The 23137-nt window shown below is 36.9% G+C and overlaps 1 protein-coding gene across 9 annotated transcripts in view; it reads left to right on the forward strand.

Moving 5' to 3' along the window:
- The window catches only part of RBFOX1 (RNA binding protein, fox-1 homolog 1), a 285633-nt gene that overhangs the window by 162267 nt on the left and 100229 nt on the right, over positions 1-23137 (forward strand). For all 9 annotated transcript variants that reach the window (XM_009277998.2, XM_019471785.1, XM_009277981.2 and 6 more), the window contains exons 3-4: positions 17457-17600; positions 20462-20515. In XM_009277998.2, the coding sequence (XP_009276273.1) occupies positions 17457-17600; positions 20462-20515 (198 nt within the window). The remainder of the gene's footprint in view (positions 1-17456; positions 17601-20461; positions 20516-23137) is intronic.

A 23137-nucleotide genomic window follows, 5' to 3' on the forward strand; every position in this document is an offset into this window, starting at 1 on the left:
AACTAAACTGATTTTTTATCTCACTTGTTTAGACTAAAGTTCTGTTTGAAAATTAACTCCAAATCTTATCATTATTGTATTACATTATTAACGCATCAATGATATCTATAGCAAGTATTTTGTTCAGTTAATAAATTCGTTTTTTCGGTGGTGATGTGGCTTAGAGACTACATGTTGTATTCTTTTTCTTCATATGCACCCGCAACAGATTTGTGAACCAAGTCAGGTAAATTTGAGCAGCATTCTCAATACCGCGAGGCTGGACAGGTGCACCTGAAGAATAATCCAAAGCAAGTGGATTTACATCATTGAATTGGAGGGCATAAATTTAGTCTGCAGAAACTTTATAGTTGATGACAGTATTCAAAATAAAAGGATCCACTGAATGCAGTACTGTTAAATTAAAAACAAAAGCATATTAATTAAAGTGAGCAACTATGAGTCAGAAAAGGAGAACCAGTCTGTTATGTAAGAATAAAATACATTTATGTACATAATTTGCAGAGCACAAGAGCACTAATTTCTGTCAAGCAGGAAATTTTCGCCCATCCAAATGAAGATTTTTTTCCCACTCCGTTTTTACATCTTCTTTCTTTGCATGTTGTTTTCTTACGAAATTCTGGCGTCAGCCTTTATGAATTGATCCTTGTCAGGTCCCTGAGGGCACCGCTAGGCCTTGCTGGCCCTGCTCAGCCTCCTCTGGGCTTCCCAGCACACTCCCACCCATGGCCCAGGAGCTCCACGTCAGTCCAGCCCAGAGCCCCCAGCTCCTGCCCCAGCAACAGCGTAGGAGCACTGGTCTGCAGCTCAGCCCCAGCCCTGCCCTGCCCGGCCATGGGACCTGCTGAACAAGACCCTGACCTGCTGATTGATCTGCTCTGTCCTGTTCTGACTTCAGACCTGCCCCATCACTGTGTACCTGCCTGCTGATCACTGGACCTGATCTTGGTTTGCCGACAAATCAAGCAGGATCAACTAGAGTAGGTTGCTCAAGACTGTGTCCTGTCAGATGTTGAATACCTCTAAGGATGGAGCTCCACAAGGTCTCTGGGAAATTTGTTCTAGGGTTAGATCACTCTCACAGGAAATTTTTTATCAGCACCTAAACAGAATGTCCTGTACTTCAGCTTTTGCTCATTGCCTCGTCTTGTGACTGGGCACCATTGACAAGAGTCTAGCTCCTTCATCTTTACTCCCTCCCATCAGACCCCTCCAAGTCTTCTCTTTTCTAGGCTGAACAGTCCCAGTTCTCTCATTCTCTCCTTGTTTGTCAGACACTCCAGTCCCTCACACATTGCTGGCTCATATTCTGTTTGTCTTCCAGGACTCCCATGTCTTTTTCTGCAGAGCTGCTTTTCAGCCAGTCACTCCCCTGTGCATGGGGTTGTTCTTCCCCAAGTGCAGGACTTTGCACTTCCCTTTGTTGAACTTCATGAGATTCCTGTTGGCTTATTTCTATAGCCTGTCGAGGTCCCTCTGCATGGCAGCATAACCCTCTGGTGTATCACTCTACCCAGTTTTGTTTCATCTACAACATTACTAGACTGAGTCCCATTTCTGAGAATCCAAGAGAAGATGAAACTCTAATAATGGCTAAGGGAGCATGGCTGTAACATCCTGTACTGATTCCTGAAGTGAACTACAGATAGCAAAACTGTTGAGGCTATTATGGCTAATGGCTTCTCTGTACAGATGTTAGATGAAAATAGGTCTATCTTGACTGAGGAATTTCTGGTTGCTGTGCCTGAGGATGAACAAGGGAAGAGGTCTGTTGGCAAGCTCATTGTGAGAAATAGGGAAAGATAGGAAATAGCTTTAAACTCTCAGTGCCAACTCTCCTGATTCAAGGGTTGCTATTAGAGAATGTTTTCTTTACCCTCTTTCCTGCTAACTTCTCTCTTCCAGGAAAGGAAAACCTGACTTCAAGGGGATCTGAGTTCTGTTTCCACCACTTCTTCATCTTAAGGATGTTTCCTTAAACTTTGAGTCATCAAAGTTGTTGCCCAGTTTTACTGTGAAAGCTGCATTGGTGAAGCTCTGTAGCAAGCAGCATTCACATGGTCAAGCAGAATTCACCATAAGATTAGCATTCACAGCTAGATTTGAATTGGTGATTTAAACCCTTTACAAGTTCATTGAACCACCCAGTACTCTCTAGATTTTTCTTTTTTTTTTAAGTGGGAGAAGGGAAGGAAGAAGGGATATTTTCTAAAACGTTAAATCGTCTTCCACGTTTAATGAAGGAAAGATGTTGGATGAGCTTGAAGAGAAGGATGAAAAAGTTTGCTTCTGGTTTACGTAAAGCATAATGTTCCATGACATGGACATTTCTGACTTTGGTTGGGCTAGCGGAAAACTTTGGGCACGTTCCATTGACCGGGATAGCGCATCTGGTGTTCTATAGAAAGGATAGCATCAGAACACAGCAGGCACAGACATGCTTTTCCATTCAAAACTTTGTATTTCTTTTGAAATGCTGCTTGCATTTGGTTGCAACATGCTAAGATACGAGACTACCAAACATAACCAATAAGAAAAATAAATCCAGCTATTTTTTCATGGAATGGCAGTAAACTAAGTTTGAAAAATTACTATCCTGTGTAGGAGCTGAACTGCTGTTTGTTAAGTTGGTGTATGCCTCAGTATAAAAAGAGCAATGTGATTTAAAAAGTGTCTTTTTGTGACATGGAGAACCCTCAAATTCTTCATGTTTCAGAGGGTTCCAGAATTGACTCCTTGGGCTAAGACATGCAAGTGAGCAAATGGAAAGTCACAGCAGGAATTCAGGAATAGGTGAGGGGTCAAACAATGAAAAACCATTTATCATGCTGTCACGTTTTCTTTCTTTTCATGAGCTTGCACTGTAGCGATCAACCATTCTCTCTCAGCATGAAACTCTGCTCTCACAAGTTCACTCAGCAGTTGGTTGTGTCAACACAACTTTTACAAAAAGGGACTTTACATGCATGACATGAGTCTAGTTCAGGGGGGAATTCCAGAAACTAGAGTACATTGATTCCAGCTGAGGGTAAACATTGCTTTCTAAACAACTCTTCATAGCCAAACCTGCAAGTGTTCCATCTAAAGACACTTCTTCCCTTTCTTTTAAAGAAAGTAATGTCCTTTGAAGCTGTGTAGCATAGTATTTCATTAATGATTTTTCATTTGGACAAATATCGTTAAATGTCACAGCATTGTACAAGGTAGTCACAGACTTTAAAAGATATTTTTGTCTAGATAGAGCCTGTTGCCAGAACAAAAATTTAATAAGCTTTATTGCACCTTTACAACCTTTTATAATGTTGACTTATGAGGGATAATACTTGCAAGAATTTTTAAGCTAATTTAAGAAAATTTAAGGAAAGAATCTCATTCTATTTTATAACAGTGATGCTTGTGCATGAATGAATGACCACAGGTAAAATACAGTCGCCTTCCTGTGTATTGAGTTATGTTGTTTTGTGAATAATTTCTTCATGTATTAAGGTAATAACTGAGGTGGATAGGAGAACTTATTTAGGGAGAATGAGCGGATTTCCAGTAACCAAGTTACTGCCACAAGCTTTGCATCAGTCAGAAAGTCTTGGTCTCAAGAGTGTGGTGTCCTGATTTATTGCCAGTATGTGATGGCCTTACAAAGTGTGACTTAGAAGGTGTTTTAGAACTTTCATAACTATTAGGCATATTTACCTGTAAGCTTTACAAAACACTTCTATATTTCTTCATCTATTTTACCCCTCTTCACTTAAACTTTGTTACTTACTGGTACATATTTTTAGGTGGCAGATCTGTATTTTCGGATCTTTAGAACATACCATATCCATTCCCCATTAATACTTCCAGAGGAAGCATTTCAACTCCTGTTTCATATAATTTATCTGAATAACTCTGTAATCCCTGAAGTCCTTCTCTGTGGTCAGGGTAAGTGGCAGCTTCCAAACAGGCTTAAGGTGACCTAAGGCTGTGCTGCCATAGAAAGGAATAGGCCTGTCCTCCAGCTTTCTGTTACCCAACATCATCTACATATTTATGTCCCTTTCTTCAGTTGTGAATTGGATCAGCTCACAAACTCATTTTATGAAGTGCAAGTTTCCAGTTGGATCAATGGGTCTGAACCAACACTCATCTATAAAAGTGCTGGAGTAAACACAAGGTGGGGTGGAAGGAACTTGAGTCCCAAGGTGGCACGACAGGCAGGACTTTGTGTCAGGTGTGTCGTTGAGGCTTTAGTTGATCACACACTTAGCATTATGTTTCTTTTTAGGCACATAAGAGGAAACAAGCTCCATCATGAGAGAAATAAGAGATTAATTTAGGGTGTAAATGTGTTGAGTAATTTGTGGGCAAAAATGACATGAGCAAGTAATTTTTTTTAGTGCTGAGGATACTGGTAGCTTTTTGTTCTTGTTATACTTTGATGGATTTATCAAACAAGCTTGTGCAGTGTGAAGCTAGAGCTCCCATTCAAATGATAAAAAACCTTTAATCAACTCTAATCAAGATTTCTATTTTTATTTTCATGGTATTTTTTTATAGGTTTTCATTTGTTGCCTGTCTTGATTTTACGTGTCTTTCAAGTATTGAAACAAAGTTATTTTTAAACACTTCATTCCTGCTATTGAAGTCCTTTGAAAGAACAACAAGAATTACATCAAAAATAAGTTTTCTGACTAACAGATGAAAGAGGAATAACAAATTCAATTGAATATTTCTTTGTGTCTATGTATCATTGCTTAAGATACTTCGTTTGGATTAAATTAATGCTTTTGTCCTTTGACCAGTAAAATGTTTCCTAGTGTGTCTGCTTAAATTTTTTTTTTAAGGGTAAACCAAAGGAATTTATTTTTAAATTATCCTGGGAAAATAGCACAATAATTTATTTTTTGTACATGTAGAATGAACTTCTGAAAACGTGCATAGAGTGTATGCATTTCCTTCTTGGCTAATGGAGCCAGGATGCAGCTGATAAGAGAACGTTTTTGTTAATTGTTGTTGTTGTGATATTCATGGATGGGATCAGTAGGTGGTCAGAAATAGTTATTGAATCGATGCAAACAATAAATAATTCATTAAGGCAACCTACTATAATTCCTTCTCCCATTTCAAGTTATTGATATGCTGATGTCAATTGGATGTCCTTAGCTGAACTTGGCAACTGCTTAGTTACTCAAAACTCTATTAAAACCTATCATGAATATTCTTTTAAAAAATCATATCTGCTCTTTATACCAGCAAATTTTGCCTAAGTTTTGAGATGACAAATTCAGAATCCAAAACATTTATGGTTTCTGGTGATTCCACTCCAAACATGATTGATATGCTATTGCCTGATATCCTGCTGACTATTTTAGAAGAAAAATGATGAGCCAGCAATGGTGACGTAAAGCACTATGTAAGGGCTATATTCCATATTGTTAAGGAAGATAGATTGGGGAAATAATTAATGTAGCCAAGTAATTAATAACTCTTTGGTTGCCCTGCAGTACCAGAAGCTTAAGAAACCTATTTTATTGCTCCTATCTGTCCTCAAAATTAATGATCTCTTATTTAGGCTGCTAGCTCTCTATGCATAAGCTATCACAATAATAGCAGTACTTTCTTGTAGCCTGTGGTATCAGCATCCAGGATGCATCCATCTAGAAATGAAAGAAATAATCAGTACCGCTTTAAAGTCCTCAACCTGGAACAATACCCAGTACGCTGAAGCCCTATAGCACATTCAATAGCAGGAACCGTAGAAACTGCTGAAGCAAAGCACAAAATTATTCAGGTTCTTTTTCATTTGCCTGTAAATTGGATTAAGGGATTCTACCGGGTTATGCTCGTGTGTTGCAGTATGTCTAAAACAAATGTCCCAGTCAGAGTCAACCACCTTACATTGTCTTCCTGGTAGTAAATTGAATTCATCCGACTGATCAAGGACATCTAACATAAAATATTCCAGAGGGGGGGTGGTTGTCTCTTCTCGCTTAAAAAAAGGTATGCTGACACCCTGCCTCCTGCCAACCTGCCCCTTGACCAATATCGGCAGTGCAGACAGACTGCCAACACCCTGCCTCTGACCGACAGCAGCAGCATAGGCAGGGTGCCACCCACGTTATTCATGCGAGGTACGATTCTCTCAAATCACACTGCTGCTGGTGGAGTCGAGGGGTGGTGCGACTCTTGCCCACATTCAAAAGGCATTTGCACAATAGGTTGTTGCTGCCAGATGACCTGGACACCAACTGTCCCTGGCAGCCCACCGGAGCCATGGCATCGCTTATGATCCAATCGCTTATGATTTAGGTGGGTTGCCATATGGGCGCATTGTTGATCACCTTTCTTACTGCCTCAGTAAAGCTTTGTTGTCAGACTCTGTTACTGCTCAGACCACATGCACCTATATTGAATGTGGTATGAGACACGTGGAACTGGAATTGCGTAGGAGCTATTCTGGTCCCCTATGTCTGGAAGAAAAGAAAGGTGAACTTCCTTGTCTGATACAAAAATTATTTAAGGCAAATACTTTCATTAGGTTGTTAGAATTTTGGACTAGCTCATGCAGAAGAGCAGCCACTTTATCTTGCCTTTTTTTCTAAATGCTGTTCTACATGAAGCAGTTGCTTTCTTGTGAAGCACAATGTTATGAATAAATCTCTTCTGCCCATACAAAACAATCAGGCTTGCTAGTCTGTCCAGCTTCGTCACTTGGGTCACCAAAATGCCATGCAGCTTGCAAGCTAAGTGTGTGTCTCACATTTCGTCTCAACTTTGAAAGATGTATATAATTAATAAGAATAGGCACAAGTGAACATCTAACATCCTTTTGCTAGTAGTGAAATGGAAGGGAGGACTGCTCTTACGCACTAATAGACTGGACAGTAGCCAGTGTGATAGCTCAGTGCTTTAGAGACGGGACAAGATGGCCTCACAAGACAGGGACTTGGCTGCTCTGTATGTTTCTTTTCAGAACTGTCATAGGGTATGGTGACAAAGTAATTGCTTTGGTTGGTTTTCATTTGGTGCTTTCGATAGTAAAATATTTTTGTAAAGGATATGAAAACAGGAACATTATACCTTTTGTAATCTTGGAAATTGAGTGAAATTAATGGGTATGGTGAAATTATTTTGTCAAGTGGGTATAATATTGGGGTGAAGTTCTGACCCAGTGGAAATAAAAGGGAATTTTACTGCTGAAAACAAGAGGTCAAGGTTTCCCCTGCAGGGTTTAAGTCTCAGTATCTCTGAAACCAAGCATTCCTAGAGTACGAAATATTCACAGTTACACTGGAAATTTAGCAACATTATCAAATTTCTTTCCTGAAAGAGTGGTTAAACATTGGACCAGGCTGCCCAGGGAAGTGGTTGAGTCCCCATCCCTGGAAATATTTAAAAGACGTGTAGATGAGGCGCTTAGGGACATGGTTTAGTGGGTGGTGGTGTTGGGTCGACGGTTGGACTCGCTGATCTTAGATGTCTTTTCCAACCTTAATGATTCTATGATTCTATGAAATGCAGTCATGATTATACTATTACATTTCTTTGTGCATAATGGGAAGTCCCACATCTATGTGCATTTTGCACTAGATCAGCATGAAGAACAGCGCACATTGTCTTCAGAAATGGATTCTTAAGGGGATAAATTGATGTGGCATGAGCTGCATGCCTTGCAGTATGAGATACTTAAAACATTTTTATCTTTAGAACTAATTTGAAAAAATAATCTCACCTATGTAATATCCTATAGCAATGAGACTTTACTATCTTTACTCATGAGAAAAGGATAACAGACATGCAGTCGACAAGAAAAGTCACTGATACTTCTGGTAATGTTTATCACAGTTGTAAAAAAGCACAGTGCTAGAATTTTTTTCACATGTACACCTTTGTGTAAACATTTAAGTACAAACAGATGTATCTGTGTAGATAACACCTTTTCCTCTATGTTGTTATGCTTCTGGGAAGCACATTGCAGGGCTGGGACTTATCAGAATATAAATTTATCAAAACCAGTATGATTGATTAATCAGTCAATGTACTTAAGAAAACAGGAAAGATACAAGCCCATCGCCTTTGTCAGTACGCTGTTTGTAGTATATTTGGGAAACAGTATTTTCAGAAAGTCCCAAGCTCGGTTTTAAATTATTCTCTTTGCTCACTTTTTAATGGAAAGGTAACTTTTCAGAATCTAGGCCCTTTTTAAATGGAAAATGTGCAATATTATCTAAGGAAACTCTGAAGTTGATTTACTATGCATGATTTTTTCAGTTCTTTGTACACATTCAGTATGGTTACATTTTTGCTCAGGACGCATATATTTTTTTTCTGCTGAACTTTTCTTGATTGCTTTTTTATCAGGTTTACAAATCAAATCAAACAGGTATATTGCAGAGCTCTCTGATATTATTTTCTGCGCTTATAGCACAATGTATTGAATTATGCTTGCTCATGTACTGCTGTTGCTATTCTCTCCAGATTGAGAGAGAATGACTGTGGGGGCTGTAAATTCACTTGGCTTCCAGCACCACTGGTTAAATCAAGAGCCCTGTTCAGGCTAGAGAAGAGACATTGCAAGTGTTCATTACACAAATCAATTTGGTCAAAAGTACAGCACAGTGGGTACTCAACCATTGCTCACATAATATTGTCAACTTAATCAAATAATGCCTAGAAGACATTCACAAGCTCTTTCTCACTGAGAAATAACTTGATTGGTGCAGCAGGGAAAAACAGGTGCTGTTTTGGGCATTTTTTTTTTTAATTTAATGAGCTTTTTTTTTAATTTAAAATTTTTAAGAGCTTTACCTTTATGCGGGTATGTATACATGAGAAACTCAGTGTAGCACTAAGTTTGCCATTGAGTATATTTTAAAAAAGAATCTATTGCTTTTCTTCTCTTTCTTTTTTTCCTGTAAATATTTTACAGGTTATTCCTACTAGAATTAGGCTGTTCTTCCTCCAGACTTGGTGTGGGTTTAAAAAATATGCAGCCAATTTGTATTTGTTTACAGATTATACAAGAATGATCACCACTATTGTTTTGTAGAAAATGAGCGAGATTAGTCAATGAAAAAGAATGGAGGGAAAGTGCAACACTCACAATTCCGGTGTAAGAAACATTACAGGACTGACTGTCTTCAGTAATAGACGGAAAGGGATAAAGAAAATTTCTATTTGCTGGGAAGGAGAATGGAATTGTGTTTTCTGCCCAAACAGTGTACACAAGGCCCTCTCTGATTTCAGGTTCACTGAACATTCTGTTTTATTGCACACAGTGCCTTTGCCACAAGTGCTAAGGATGGGAGATGACACTCTTGTGTCCAGTCAGGAGGAACCTGGGAAATGGGTTTGTATTAGAGCTGGAGGAAGGTTTTAAAGCATACATTTTTTTCCCCCCCCTAAAGAATGTATTTCTGGGTGAAATTTTCCCCCCTAAAGAATGTATTTCTGGGTGAAATATATTGCAAATTTGGATTAGTGAGGTCTTAAAAAAAAGGCAGGGGGAGATAACATTTTCTCCAAATAGGAAATTTTAAAATCTATTTTATCCAGAAGAACATTTTGTTTAGCAGTTTTCTTCACTTTTATAAATCTTTAAAATTCTTGGGAAAAAGCCAGAAAGTGAAACAAAAAAAATCTATTTGCTGAAATGTTTTAGAAAATGGTCCTTTTCAGTTAAGTTACTACTTTTTTGTTAAATTATAGTAGTTTCTTCTGATAACAGAAATTTGTAGTGTAGGTCGATCCTGAGGCAGCACACTGGATCTTTGTGTTGTGAAACACGTGTTCTTTGGTTGTGAGATGGAACGATCTAAGACACTTCGTGGTTCACTTGCCCCAAAAGCAGCAGCAGCTCTTGAAGGACTAGATACGCTCGACAGGTGCGTCAGGAGTACTCGACAGGAGTACAGCGCAGGCCACTACTTGCATTTGCATAATCACTACGAAACAAATTTTATTAAGAATCGTGCATGCCTGTTGCCAGTTGTTAGAAGGAACTTTTTCAACCACTAAACTTCTGAAAACTTGCAGCATAACTGGCACTCCTCATTTTTCATTGCATTTAACCTCCTCTCAGTGAAAATGGAAGAATTGGTAATAGTGACAGTTACGGAAAAACTAGGCTCGCCCAAATAAACAGTGTTTTAAATTGATTTTAAGAACTTGACTTCAGTATGAAGTCTTATAAGAATAGAAGATTTCTGTTTCTAGAACTGAGTTAAGGAGATGAAAAATTAGTATTTTGGTAAAGATAAAGAATTTCTTTACAAAACATTAGATTTTATTTCAATTGTCCTGATGATGGATTTGGTTAAAAAGTATACCATATATTTATACTGAAAGTGTCTTATATGAAATATAAAATCATTTTCTGAAACACCCTCTTTGATTTGGGTTTGCTTACCTTACATATAAGAATGGTTTCAATTTTAATTTATTCTAACACCTAAGCCTTTAGTAGCTCAATGGAGTAAAGGGAGTTCATCTCGATTTATGTCTGTGTATGTGAGAATTTGGTCTTCTATTTCTGTATTCTGTATTTATAACTTTCATTATAAGTTCTAAGACTATCATATATTAAGATTCTTTAATATTTTATAATTGCGAATATGTGGTGGAATGGGAACCAAAAGCGGTATGTGTGATTTGGTCAGAAAAGGCAAGGAGTATGACAGCCCTAGGCGGTGACGTACTGAGAGAGAGAGAGAGAAGAGCAAATCAGTAAAAACAAATTCCTGTAAAATATGTATAAATATCGAAGACAACTGAGACTCAGAGAATAAGTTTTATATCAGATGTAACTTGCGTTAGCTTCAGTAACAATGTTTTCTGAATGCAGACTAGTGAAGGATTTTCTTTTCTGTGTCACTTTTTCCTGAGTATACTTCGAACTGGCAGAGAATTACTTCAGATATTGTAATGAAAGATCATATACAAGGGCATCTGATTTTAGTACTAGTTTTCTTAAAATCTTTGTTATTATCATTTATACCTCCACACACTTCTGGTAGCTGATTCGATAATTTCAGTGATAAACATTAATATGATTCTATACTTAGGCAATATTATGAACATATCTATTTCATTTAAATTGGCTAGCTCAAGAAGTCGGTTTCACGATGTTTGTTTCTCTGAGGGGTTAGATATATTTCCTCACCTTTTGTGTTAAATAGTTTCTCTTCAATGTTTGAGATGATAACAATGCAAAATATTTTTATTAAAATGGAGATATGTGTGTATTGAATAAGACTGGACAAAGGGCAAGAGAAAAGTGAACTGTAAAGAGAACTATCAATGAATAACAATAGCATGACACAGGGTCTTAAGATACAGAAGAATATTTATTCTCTGAAATGATAAATTAAAATTGACATATGAAGACATATTTCTATGTAGAGATGTAGGCATGCCTCACATGGTTTTCTCTGAATGTTGTCCATACCGAAATTAAATTCACAGGTCAAGAGAAAAGTGAACTGTAAAGAGAACTATCAATGAATAACAATAGCATGACACAGGGTCTTAAGATACAGAAGAATATTTATTCTCTGAAATGATAAATTAAAATTGACATATGAAGACATATTTCTATGTAGAGATGTAGGCATGCCTCACATGGTTTTCTCTGAATGTTGTCCATACCGAAATTAAATTTCACCAAGATTAAACTTGTTTAGCTCATATATATCGATTGAGTTAGAAATTATTATGGAAAATTGAGCATCTCAATTCTGTATGAAGTGCCTGCAAATGCAATCAACAGTCGTTAGAGGATTCAAGTTTCAGCACCTTATTTTAACATTTATAACATAAAATGGTGCTGGAAACCTGCAATTGTGTATTAATAAATATCCATAGCAAATGTTTTTTACATAAATAAAATTTTGTAGCAGTGTCTGTCATTGTATAGTCAATAGGATGCCAAAGTTTTCATCCTGTGGTTCCCTCCAGGCAATACTCATCAATAATCTGCTAAAATATGTAACTGTTTATTAGGTTTTTTAAATTAGAAATACGTTCTCAGTGGAACCAGAAAAAAAGTCATGCAGCAAATCGGTGGAGATGACCTTTCGGTGAAGATGACAAATGACATCTTAAACCTCAGAGCTACAAACTAACCTGATACCGTGCTGACTGACGTGCATAGGAAAAAAGCCAATCTGTAGTAATTTTCAAGGGTGCTGAGAACCTGCAGTTACCACTGATTTCTTAAAGCACTAAGGGTCTGTATTCCCAGTGCTTTCAGCTCCCAGTGCATTCGTAGCTTTAGTTCTTGGTCTACCTGTTTAGAAAAACAGCTTCTTTTAAAATTATTTGAACTGTCACACACTGGATTTTTTTTTTTTTAATAGCTTTAACAGTTATGAAGCATGATGTAGGGTTCTAGAAATGTTTAGGAACTGAACAGTCTCATAGAAATTCCATACCTCAGGCTTTTCAAATGGAAGCAGTCTGTTTTGGGGTATTTACTGATGCCCTGTAATAAACATTGTACCGACTGTGTCCACACCTGCTGTGTACATTGTGGCCACACTGGGCCACACTGTACTTACATGATGCTGTTGTGACCAATTATGTCACAATAGAAGGGCATAAAGTGCCATTAAAAAAATCAAAATTGTGTTGAAAATTCATACCTGCAAAAACTAATGCTGTTGAAAATAAAGTTGTAAATCTTGATTAGGAAGAGCAGACAAGAAAGGAATTGTTCCCCTGTAATTTAAGGGGGTGCCTTATCCAAGGTCACCATTGTAGAAGGAGAGAGACCCTTAAAGGCCTCTGGATAACTATTAGAGGAAAAAAGGACCTCTTTGTTCTGAAAATTATCATAGACATCCAGCTAGTAAGATTCAGTGGATGAGATCTTTAGTAGACAACCAGAGGTACAGTACTAAAGTCATGAATAATAGGGATTTCAGGTGATTTGATGCTTACTGCAGCCAGACTGGCAATTGAGATTGCTATTGGAATGTGCTGGTGACAAGTTCTGCAACTGAATGTACAAAAGGCAACCAGGAGAGAGGTGGGTCTAGAGGGGGTTCGAGTCAGGGTGGAGAAACCGGTAGTTAATGCCAGGCTAGAGGGAATCTTTGAGAGTGTATGTGAAATGCAATCTTGGGAAGAAGGGTAAGAGAACCTTTCTTCTTTGCATGATTCCTCACTGTAGAAGTCAGCCTCAGCCAGGTGATTATTACAATAATTTCCCAACTGTCAGAAAAAGTTATCAGTCTCAAAGAGGGAAGAAACCAATTAAAGAATATTCAGGTAGGTTAGGTGTGGTGGTTTTTTTTCAGTTAACTGTTTCTAATTAGCTCTGTTCCAAGGTATTTAAAGATTAAACTGATAATGTTTTGGAGCGATTAGTGTCTGTGTCTGGTTTCATCTCGTGGAGAATGAGTAGACGTACTGGAAGACGGGAGGAGAGTAGGTATAATGCCAGTTTTTAAAGAGGAGGGAGAGAGAAGTGTTGGTTTTATAGGTTAAAGGCATGTGCTGTCATCAGAGTTTCAGTCCTGGGAAAATACTGGAACAAGTAAATGCACACTGCATTTTTAACACCTGAAAGTACAAGAAGAATAGCCATCAGCACAGATTTGTCAAAAAGATACAGTCTTTTACTTCTACCGTGGCCTTGTGGACAAAGAAAAAGCCTTGAATGTTATATTTCGCTTTTCATAAGGCTTGGACACTTTCACACAAGACATGCTTTTAAGCAAGCTGGGAAATACGGTAAACATGCAACTACCATAGGCTGGGTGGAAAACTAGAAACTGTGTTTAAGAAGCAGCTCATTATAAAAATGAGAAGATTTCTTAAAAGGAGTTCTGCAGGGCTTTGTGGTGACTCAGTGTTTTTCAGTATTTCCATTAAGGATCTGAATGATGGAATAGAGTGTATACTTATTAAATTTGCAACAATACCAAGCTGGGAAGGACTGCAAGTACATTGCAGGACAGGATTAGAATTCAAAATAATCTTGATAAATTGTAGGTATCATCTGGAAAAATAAGATGCTATTCAAAAACATCAAATGCAAGGTGTTTACACAGCAATAACAAACTGCACAAATACAGCATGGAAAATCGCTGGTTAGAGAGCAGTTCCATAAACAAGATTATAATGGATTAGATGTTGTGTATGAATTTACATTGCCATCTTCTCTGGGAAAAAAAAAATCCATTACACACAAGGAAAAGCAAGGACCACTAGATAGCAGATAGTTCCGATGGTAAAATGTGTTGAATAGTTGGCTTATGAATTGTGATCTCTTCACAAAATTAAATTAATGACTTTTTGATACATGAAGGTAACTGATACAGCTTTGTACTCAAAAAATTAGGTCGTATGTGAAAAAACACACAGACTATACTCCCTTTTATGTAATTTCTATTTAATGGTAAGGCTTAGGGGGGTTATTTATTTCGTTGTTTTGCATAAAGCATACTAATTTGCTTGATTGAGTCAGGAGAGGGTATTGAAAGAGACCAGACCCATAATAGATCAGGACTTGTACTGTTTGCATACTAGACTGCAGGGTTGTAGCGAGGCTAATGTCATATACCAACTTCAATTAATTTTTAAAGAAATATCAAACACCGGTCTTTAGATCCTCTAGCAATGAAAATATTCTCTTGAAACATATTATTTATGTGTAAGGTAAATTGTATTCTAGCTCTTTGAGTCCACAGGGCTTTGAAACTTTCTTTTCTGGGACTTTGCAAAATCCAGCCTGTCCTCTGTCTTATGTGTATTTTACCTCCTTGGTGTTACTTGGAAATTTTTGGATAAGCTTCATATTCCAATTTCAATTTGCAGTTATCCTTCTCCAGATCTCCTAGGCTCATCTGCAGATTTTTGGATGATAATACGCTTTGTAATGACGCTGTTATATTGTCAAGCCTTTCAATACATTTTAAATGGTTTAGCTCTGTTAATTCTGCCCACAGACTTCTTTAAGGGCATTTGCAGGTATGAATCTTGGATGATAGTGACTTTCTGAAGTTTCTGGTTTTCAGTCCTTACTGCCCAAACTCTGAGACTTTCTTTGCTGAAAATGTAAATTTCAGGCTTCTGTGAACAAAAGTGGTAAAATCAAAAAGAAATACCCAGAAAATAACAGTACCTGGGTTTACCCACTTCAACCATAATTTGTAGCTTCTTCATTTTAGCATCATCTTCAGAAACCTCACTGGCTTTTTGTTGGCAATATATCTGTTTAGCTTTTTGGTACTGAAGTTGCTTCTAATGTTTTGGTATGCTAATAGTACACGGTTCAACCCTTCTACTCCTTGTTTCTCATCATTTATATTAATACAGTGAACAGAAATTACTTTTTCCAATTTGCATTGATACAGTACGCTGATTATGTAATTTCTTCCTGGGGCACCCTTTGTTCCTGAAGCTGAGCAGCACCTTCAGAATTCTTTAATTCTCTTCAGATTAATCCAGTTGACCTTAAATTCTTCTGGAGTGTCGTATTTCAAGAGTTTTCAGTCCCTCGTCCCCCACCTGCTCTTATACACCAAATTTCCTTCATATTTCTCTCCTTTTAAGGCCTGAAGGTAGAAGGTAATCTCTGTGGTGTTTATGGATGGAACAGTTGTCTAAAATCTGAATTTTGAATTTTTGAGTTGGTTTTAGATAGCAAGAGATTAGCATGAAACATGTTTTTGTCTCTTAACAGCTGTATACCATGCTTAGTATTTAAATCACTAGAAATTTGTAAAGATTAACTGTTTAGCTTGTGGGACCCTGTCTGTGAGTTCAGGGGGTAGCAGATGAAGCGATGTGGTGGCGCTGACTCAGTTTTAGGTTTACACTTGAGCTGTTCCCAGTTCCTTGTTTGGACCACTTCAAAATCCTTCTTTAGTGCACACACAAGTTTGTGTTTGTGTACGAGTCTTGCTGTATCCCATGAGAGGTAGACACCGCTGATGAACTGATGCTTCTGCAGAAATGATAAGGACCTTTATTTGTAAAGTGTTTTTAGCACAGAAGTATAGGCAATACAGGAAATTGTAGATGTTTGTACTTTAAATTTGAGAACATCTGCATTTACTGGGGAAAATGATGTTGCATTTAACTTGCTAGAATTACATTTATATGTAGTTATTGCTGATGTAAACTATGTGTTCTGTCTGAGTTCTTTTGCTTCCTCCTTAACAGGCTTATTGGTACTAAAAGTCTGTGGTAAGGTTTATTTTATTTAACCATTTTTATTTTGCTTAAAACTACTGTCTCTTAAAAGAAATTTGATACTAGCAGGAAATGGGAGATTTTCTTTTTTAAATGAAAAAAAGACAAGCTGAACTGTAACATTAGAACACAAGAGAAAAATGAATATTTGGAAGATGAATATGGTCTGAAGGAAGAGGAAGGACAGAGAAAATAGAGTAGCAGTTGTAAGATGATCCTTGTAGTTTCATTCAACTATTTTCTTTCCTCTTCTTTTTTTCCAAATCCCCTCTACCAGTGCAAAAGAAAATAACTATGCTGTTTTTACATACCTATGCAAAATCTTTTTCTGGTGAATGTGTGCTGTACATGCAGTGATTAAATAGGCACTGTGTGACATCATTAAAGAACACATCCCAGAAATTTCTAGGATACACTGATAGACCACCATTATTTAGTTTTACTTTTTGGATGAAGGACATAATGTTTTTTCCTAACCTCTATAGGCGTTTATAATTCTGTTTGTTTGTTAAATTGTAATACACAGCAATGTCCTTCAATTATAAAATAGCATTTTAAAACTAGGGAACAGTATCCCCGTAAGAAGCACCATGATATGATCTTTTTTTGGTGAGAAAGAAAAATCTGTAAAACTTTGTTTCTGGGTCTCACTTTTATGTCAGGCAACCTTCACCACTGATTATGCTTCTGTTCCCTTTCACAACTCAAGGCCTTTTCCATAATGTTGACCATTTATCTAGACAAAATGACCCTCTAGTGCCCATTAGCACTTCTTATGAAATGGCAGCTCGGATGTGATGTGTTACCTACCTCCTGTGTAGAAGTCCCAGCGGCCTCTGAATGAAAGTACTAATCTTATTTGAAAGTGTATAGCTTGCTTCTGCAAGTAGGCTGTTATTTGGACACGGAGATTCAGTTTCTTCCATTGGCAAACACTGATGAGGTTAAAGGGGTTTCAACAGTCTTATAATATAGGGAGACGTATTTATTCATTATTTTAAAATAGCTAAGAAAATCAACAAATAATAATCTCTTTCCTATTCTCCAGTTTATTCCAAATACCTATTAAAATATCACTGAAAACGTATACTGTTGAGACAGATACAGAAACGGATTTGATTTTCATGTATTTAAACTTCAGATATTCTTCAGTACCTTTGTCTGAGCAGATTAGCTCCTTTTTAGTCGTCTTTTCTGCGAATTTAAGGCCACCACTTTATATTAAAAATGGCAGAAATACTTAGTGTGCTTTACTTTGTTTTGCTTTACCCTTTTAGCAGACAGATGATGCAGCACAGACCGATGGCCAGCAACAGACACAATCTTCTGAAAACACAGAAAACAAATCACAGCCAAAACGGCTTCACGTCTCAAATATACCATTCAGATTCCGGGATCCAGATCTTAGACAAATGTTTGGTGTAAGTACTCATACTTTATTTATGCTTTTTTATATTTGCATTGCAATAGGTATTTTATATTATAGGCAACCATGAGAGCAGTATCTCTGATTTAGGCTGTTTAACCCTTTTCAGTAAAGATTCTCTTTTCATTTATTTATAACCAAACATCTGATTTGCCAGTCACAGTTGGGAAAAGAAATTCTACTGATTCTACTATATGTGATACAGATGAGTGTATTCTATGTATTGTGCTGTTTTGTATTACATTCAAAAAAAGCTACCTACATTGGCTTAAAATATTGAATGCATATGTATTACTGCTGTACACATCTGGATTTATATGCCTGTATTTATTGATTTTTGGAAAGCATGATGTAAAATAGTCAATGCTTGACCTCATGAGCAAGGGACCCAAATCTACAGAAGTCAGACATGGGCTGAATTTAAGCAGGAAGTCCAGGAGTAGGAATCCTCACCCGTCCCCACAGGTATTGTAGGTCTATAAGCTTCTAAAGACTTTGCCAGTAGTTTTCTATAAATCTCTCAATTTTTGCTTTTGCCCAGGCCATTAGCTACCTTCATGTGCATTGGCTGAGTTTCACACATCTCATATGTGCCATCAATTCTAGGCTCATAACCATGAGAGGATAGACCTGGTTTCTTCTCCCTGCTCCAACAACTTTTAGGTTTATTTTGAAATGTCACTAAATAAAATCAAGAAATAGTACTTGATCAGCTATTAGAACCCAGCTTTTCCTTTTCCAAGTTAGTACTCTTAAGTATTTCTGTTCCTCTTGCTTTCTTATTTCTGACCCACTAAAACTTAATTCTCTTCTGCGTTACAGTTTGTTATACAGTGCAGCATCTAGCACTTCATGGCACTACACTTCTCTCCATCTTTCATGTTCAGTTCAGATTTTTAAGTTCTTCTAATGTCTTAGTGAGTGAATGACATTGTGAGTGAAGACGTGTTTTTCAGTATTTATTTGTATGAAGTGAAGGAAACGGTGCTGGAGAAAGAATCCTGGTATAGTATTGGTAAATGAGAGTGACTGTTTTGCTGTGTCTGACTTGCTACAAGTAACCTCCCCTAAATGCAGCTTACAGCACATCAGCAAAATAGCAGAAGGCATAATAATTAACCCTCCAGGGAAAAAGATGCAAATTTATTTAAATTAAGCAAACCACTTAAAATAATGGATTTTATTTGAAAGTACACTAAATGAAAGGATTTTTTTTTTTGAGGGATTGTAGTAATTTATAAGTTAATAAAAACTACACTTCTTTTCAATATTTCTAAGTCTTAGGTCTCAAAAGACTAACACTGGAGAATGGCTAGAGTTTTCCAGCTTTAGAATGACTTGGTAAAAATAAACTTTTAGCTTCTGAATTGATATAAAAAAGAAATTTATGCAAGTGTGAGTTGACATATCTGATACGAAATATGGTAGCGCTGCATCATGACCGCGTTATACACACAGCAGATGATCTTTTTGCATGGACATAAATACAGCAGAGGAGGGCTGTTTAAACTTTAAGTCAGTGTCTGCTTATAGGCTAAAGTTGCAGTTAAAACATTAATTAGATGGTGAATGCAAGAACATAAAATAAGCCAAGGGATAACAAATGATGGTTGATTTTCAGAACCAAGTTGAAACACTTTAATAAGCTAGAGAAGGAATACTATCTTTCTGGCCTGTAATTGTTTATTATATATTAAAATACTAAAGTATAGGCTCATTTCTGCAGTTCCTTGGACTATTGTTAGATTAGTCTTCATTTGCCTGCCTCTAATTTCTGCCTTTTTGTTTAATATATTGTGTCACTTATCAGTGTTAACACTGATGCATGCTTCATGTTAATGACATATGAAATAACAGAAATGACCCACTGATACATTACAGTGTCCCATCACAAAATGTGTCGTATCAGAAAGTGTTCTAACTAAACACTGCCCGAGTCAAACATTTATTCTCTTACTAAGGCAAGTCCAGTGGAGCCTTTTTCTTTGGGATAGCAGCTGTGGTCAAGTTTTGTGTGTGTGGACAATGCCTAGATGATTGTGAGTGCTATTGTAAGGTCAATAGTAATAACAGTTACTACTAATATTATAATAAAAGTGCAATTCTGAGCAGGGAAAAATCCCCAACAAGTAAGTATCCATTCTAGTTTTCCAAATTATACTCTAGTAAGACAAGAATTGCTTAGGGAGTAATGGTTATCCCTTTTCAGCAAGGGTGGAGAGAAATCTTCGCTCCTTGAGGCCAGTGACAAATCTCCCAGTTGGTTTAGTCTTACTCCTGTAAAGCAGAAGTAACCAAACTTGTTTACCTGTCCTGGAAAGCAGCCGCAAAAAGTCTGGTGAAACAAAGGTTCTTCAGAGGGAAGGATGACCAGAGGGTGACAGTGTTCACACAGCTGTTAGTCCTCTCCGTAGTGATGTTTAGTGCACTCCAAGCAAATTAACCAGTAGCATATTACATATGAAAAAAACGGTGATGGCAGCTGGACTGGATGGATCACAAGGAAGTGTGATACTAGGTGCAAAGGCAAAATAAAAACAAGAAATTGGGGACTTTCACTTCACTGTCATCACAGCTTAATGATGATTTCCTCTTTGTCAGGTGGTTTCACTGAACTTAAAGTTCATAAATGCATATGTGGAATGATAGTGACAAGGGTAATGATACGTACAATTTAGTTGTAATATTGATCTGGCTCTTCTTCAGTGTGTCTTTTTTGGTGCTTGACTATCTTTGATTTTATATTCTTTAACTTTTTTATGTGGTGTACCGTTTTCTGAAACAAACATTTGTACTGTATATGATAGAAATGTTGAAGTTATCTTATTTTCATGTAACTTTTCTATTTCTTTGCAGCAATTTGGTAAAATCTTAGATGTTGAAATTATTTTTAATGAGCGAGGCTCAAAGGTAAGCAGTTGAATTCAACCATGGAATTTTTTAATTTGTTTAAAATATTTATATGAGTAAAAGGAAACAACTGCACTGCTGTGAAAAATAATGTCTGAAATTCCATGTTAGTGAAAAAAAATCTTCTGAGCTGTCATTCAGTTTCCTAAGCAGTATGAAAATCATTGGACTCATGTTATATCTTTTAAAGGGGGTAATTTTAGCTACTCCAAACTGTCATCTGTTTTACGGGAACGTTGATTTCTGCTGTCTTTATTCTTCAATGGTAATTATCTTGTTTATTTTACAAGATGAGTCCATACTTACAGATATTTGTAGGAAAGTGTAGGCAGGTTTGTATTAGTACAGGTATTTTTTCCCCTATTGAAATGAAAGATGATAATGATACCTAATAACTATCCTCTTTAGTAATTAGCTGAGAAAATATGTGGTTGTTCTAGATTATCTAAGTGCAGATGTTTTCCTCTTTAGTTAAAGCTTCAGTACACCAACCCTTTGAAAACAATCTATTGTTGAACTAAGAGTTCTTATTGTATTGCAAACATTTATTTTTCTGAAAATTACTTTGCCTTAAATGCATACTTCAATTTATTCAGTATTTAAGAAATAAAGCAAGATAGAATGGCTGTGACTGCATTAGCATCGTTAGCTGCTGCAAAACTATAGCCCAGTATGCTTCACCTATGGTATCAGCTGCATTATAAGGGTTTATGTGTATGTCATATGCATGATATTTTTTTCCTTTTCCTCCCGTGTCAGACATACTAGAATGTTTATCCACCAGTGCTTCAGTCTTCCTGTAACTCTTATATATGATTTATAATAAGCAATGGAATTATTTTCCTGTTACAGACATACTGTAATCTGACATTTTTTTTAAGAATCAGATATATCATAAATCTCTTTTAAATCAGATATATTTTAATTCTGTTAATTTTTCCATTATGTGTTTGTATTTATATTCTAAATTTAAAACTATCACTTTTTTTTTTCCTTAAATAGAATAGGTGAAATTTCCTGGTTTATATTCCAAAATTATTCTGACATTCATTAATTAGTCCCCTCACTCGCTAGCCTAAACCCAGTTGGAATGTTTACTGGTTTTTCAGTAAACTACTGAAATGTATGGAATTTGGTGGCTTAGAATCTCCTACTCTGGCTGAAATTTATTATCTTTAAATTATGACTGTTCAATAGTGTTTGCAAAAGATGTTGATTGTCCAGAACCTGCTTCTGCTGGATAGTATTACAAATTTCAAAAGACATCTCACACTTGCCACCTTTGATTGGTTCTGTTGAAGATGGAGTGGAACTGAGTACGTGTCATGGTGGTGGTGGTTTACACATTCGTTTAGCCATTAAATCTTACATGTGTAGGACTTTTAACGACCACGTCTGCATCAGACTGCATAAGTATAAGGCTTTTTTAAAATATTTGGGGGGTGGGGTGAGGAGGTATTTCTGAATTGAGGTTTTTTTAATAGTGATCTTGCAGTAGTGAAAACATCCCAGTGCCTTGCGCTAAAAACGAGCTCCTGGAAAGGATTTCACAAGGAAGAGGTTTTTCTAGGTAGGCTTGTAATGTCACTACCTCAGTTACACCTTTGTGTTAGAGACTCTAAGACCTATTCGAGGTATTTCAGTTTTTTTAATAGTGATCTTGCAGTAGTGAAAACATCCCAGTGCCTTGCGCCTTGCGCGAGCTCCTGGAAAGGATTTCACAAGGAAGAGGTTTTTCTAGGTAGGCTTGTAATGTCACTACCTCAGTTACACCTTTGTGTTAGAGACTCTAAGACCTATTCTTATTTAAAACTTCTACGCTATCCAGTGCTGTGTTGGTGCATCCAGGCTGGCTCTGGGTAAGCTGCTGAAGATACTTAAAGCAGTTCTGTGATGGATCTCATTGCTTATGTATGCTGCTTCTCATCTTGTTTAGAATAAGTATAAGGCTTTTTTAAAATATTTGGGGGGTGGGGTGAGGAGGTATTTCTGAATTGAGTTTTTTTAATAGTGATCTTGCAGTAGTGAAAACATCCCAGTGCCTTGCGCTAAAAACGAGCTCCTGGAAAGGATTTCACAAGGAAGAGGTTTTTCTAGGTAGGCTTGTAATGTCACTACCTCAGTTACACCTTTGTGTTAGAGACTCTAAGACCTATTCTTATTTAAAACTTCTACGCTATCCAGTGCTGTGTTGGTGCATCCAGGCTGGCTCTGGGTAAGCTGCTGAAGATACTTAAAGCAGTTCTGTGATGGATCTCATTGCTTATGTATGCTGCTTCTCATCTTGTTTAGAGTTACTTCAGGTATAGCTACATAGTATTTTGATTTGCAGAAGTACCCTTAGATTCTCTCAATTAAATAAAAGGTTAAAAAACAGGATTAGGAATAAGAGGAACTTTTTTTTTAAAAAAAAATCTGATCATTTCATGTCCATTCTGTAGGAGTTAAGATGCACCAGATTAAAGTCCCGTAAGTGGCAGTGCTTATCTGTGTTTTCATAAAATCCCACTGAAACTGAAAGGCCTACTACGTGGTCTCAAACAGAGTACAGGTAAAAAAGTGTGCAGGATCAAAATTCAAATTTATTCCTAGCTGCAGTTTGGCGTAAAAGAATTGCTACAA

The sequence above is a fragment of the Aptenodytes forsteri genome, unplaced genomic scaffold, assembly GCF_000699145.1.
Source record: "Aptenodytes forsteri isolate BGI_AS27 unplaced genomic scaffold, ASM69914v1 Scaffold26, whole genome shotgun sequence".
Taxonomy (NCBI): Eukaryota; Metazoa; Chordata; class Aves; order Sphenisciformes; family Spheniscidae; genus Aptenodytes; species Aptenodytes forsteri.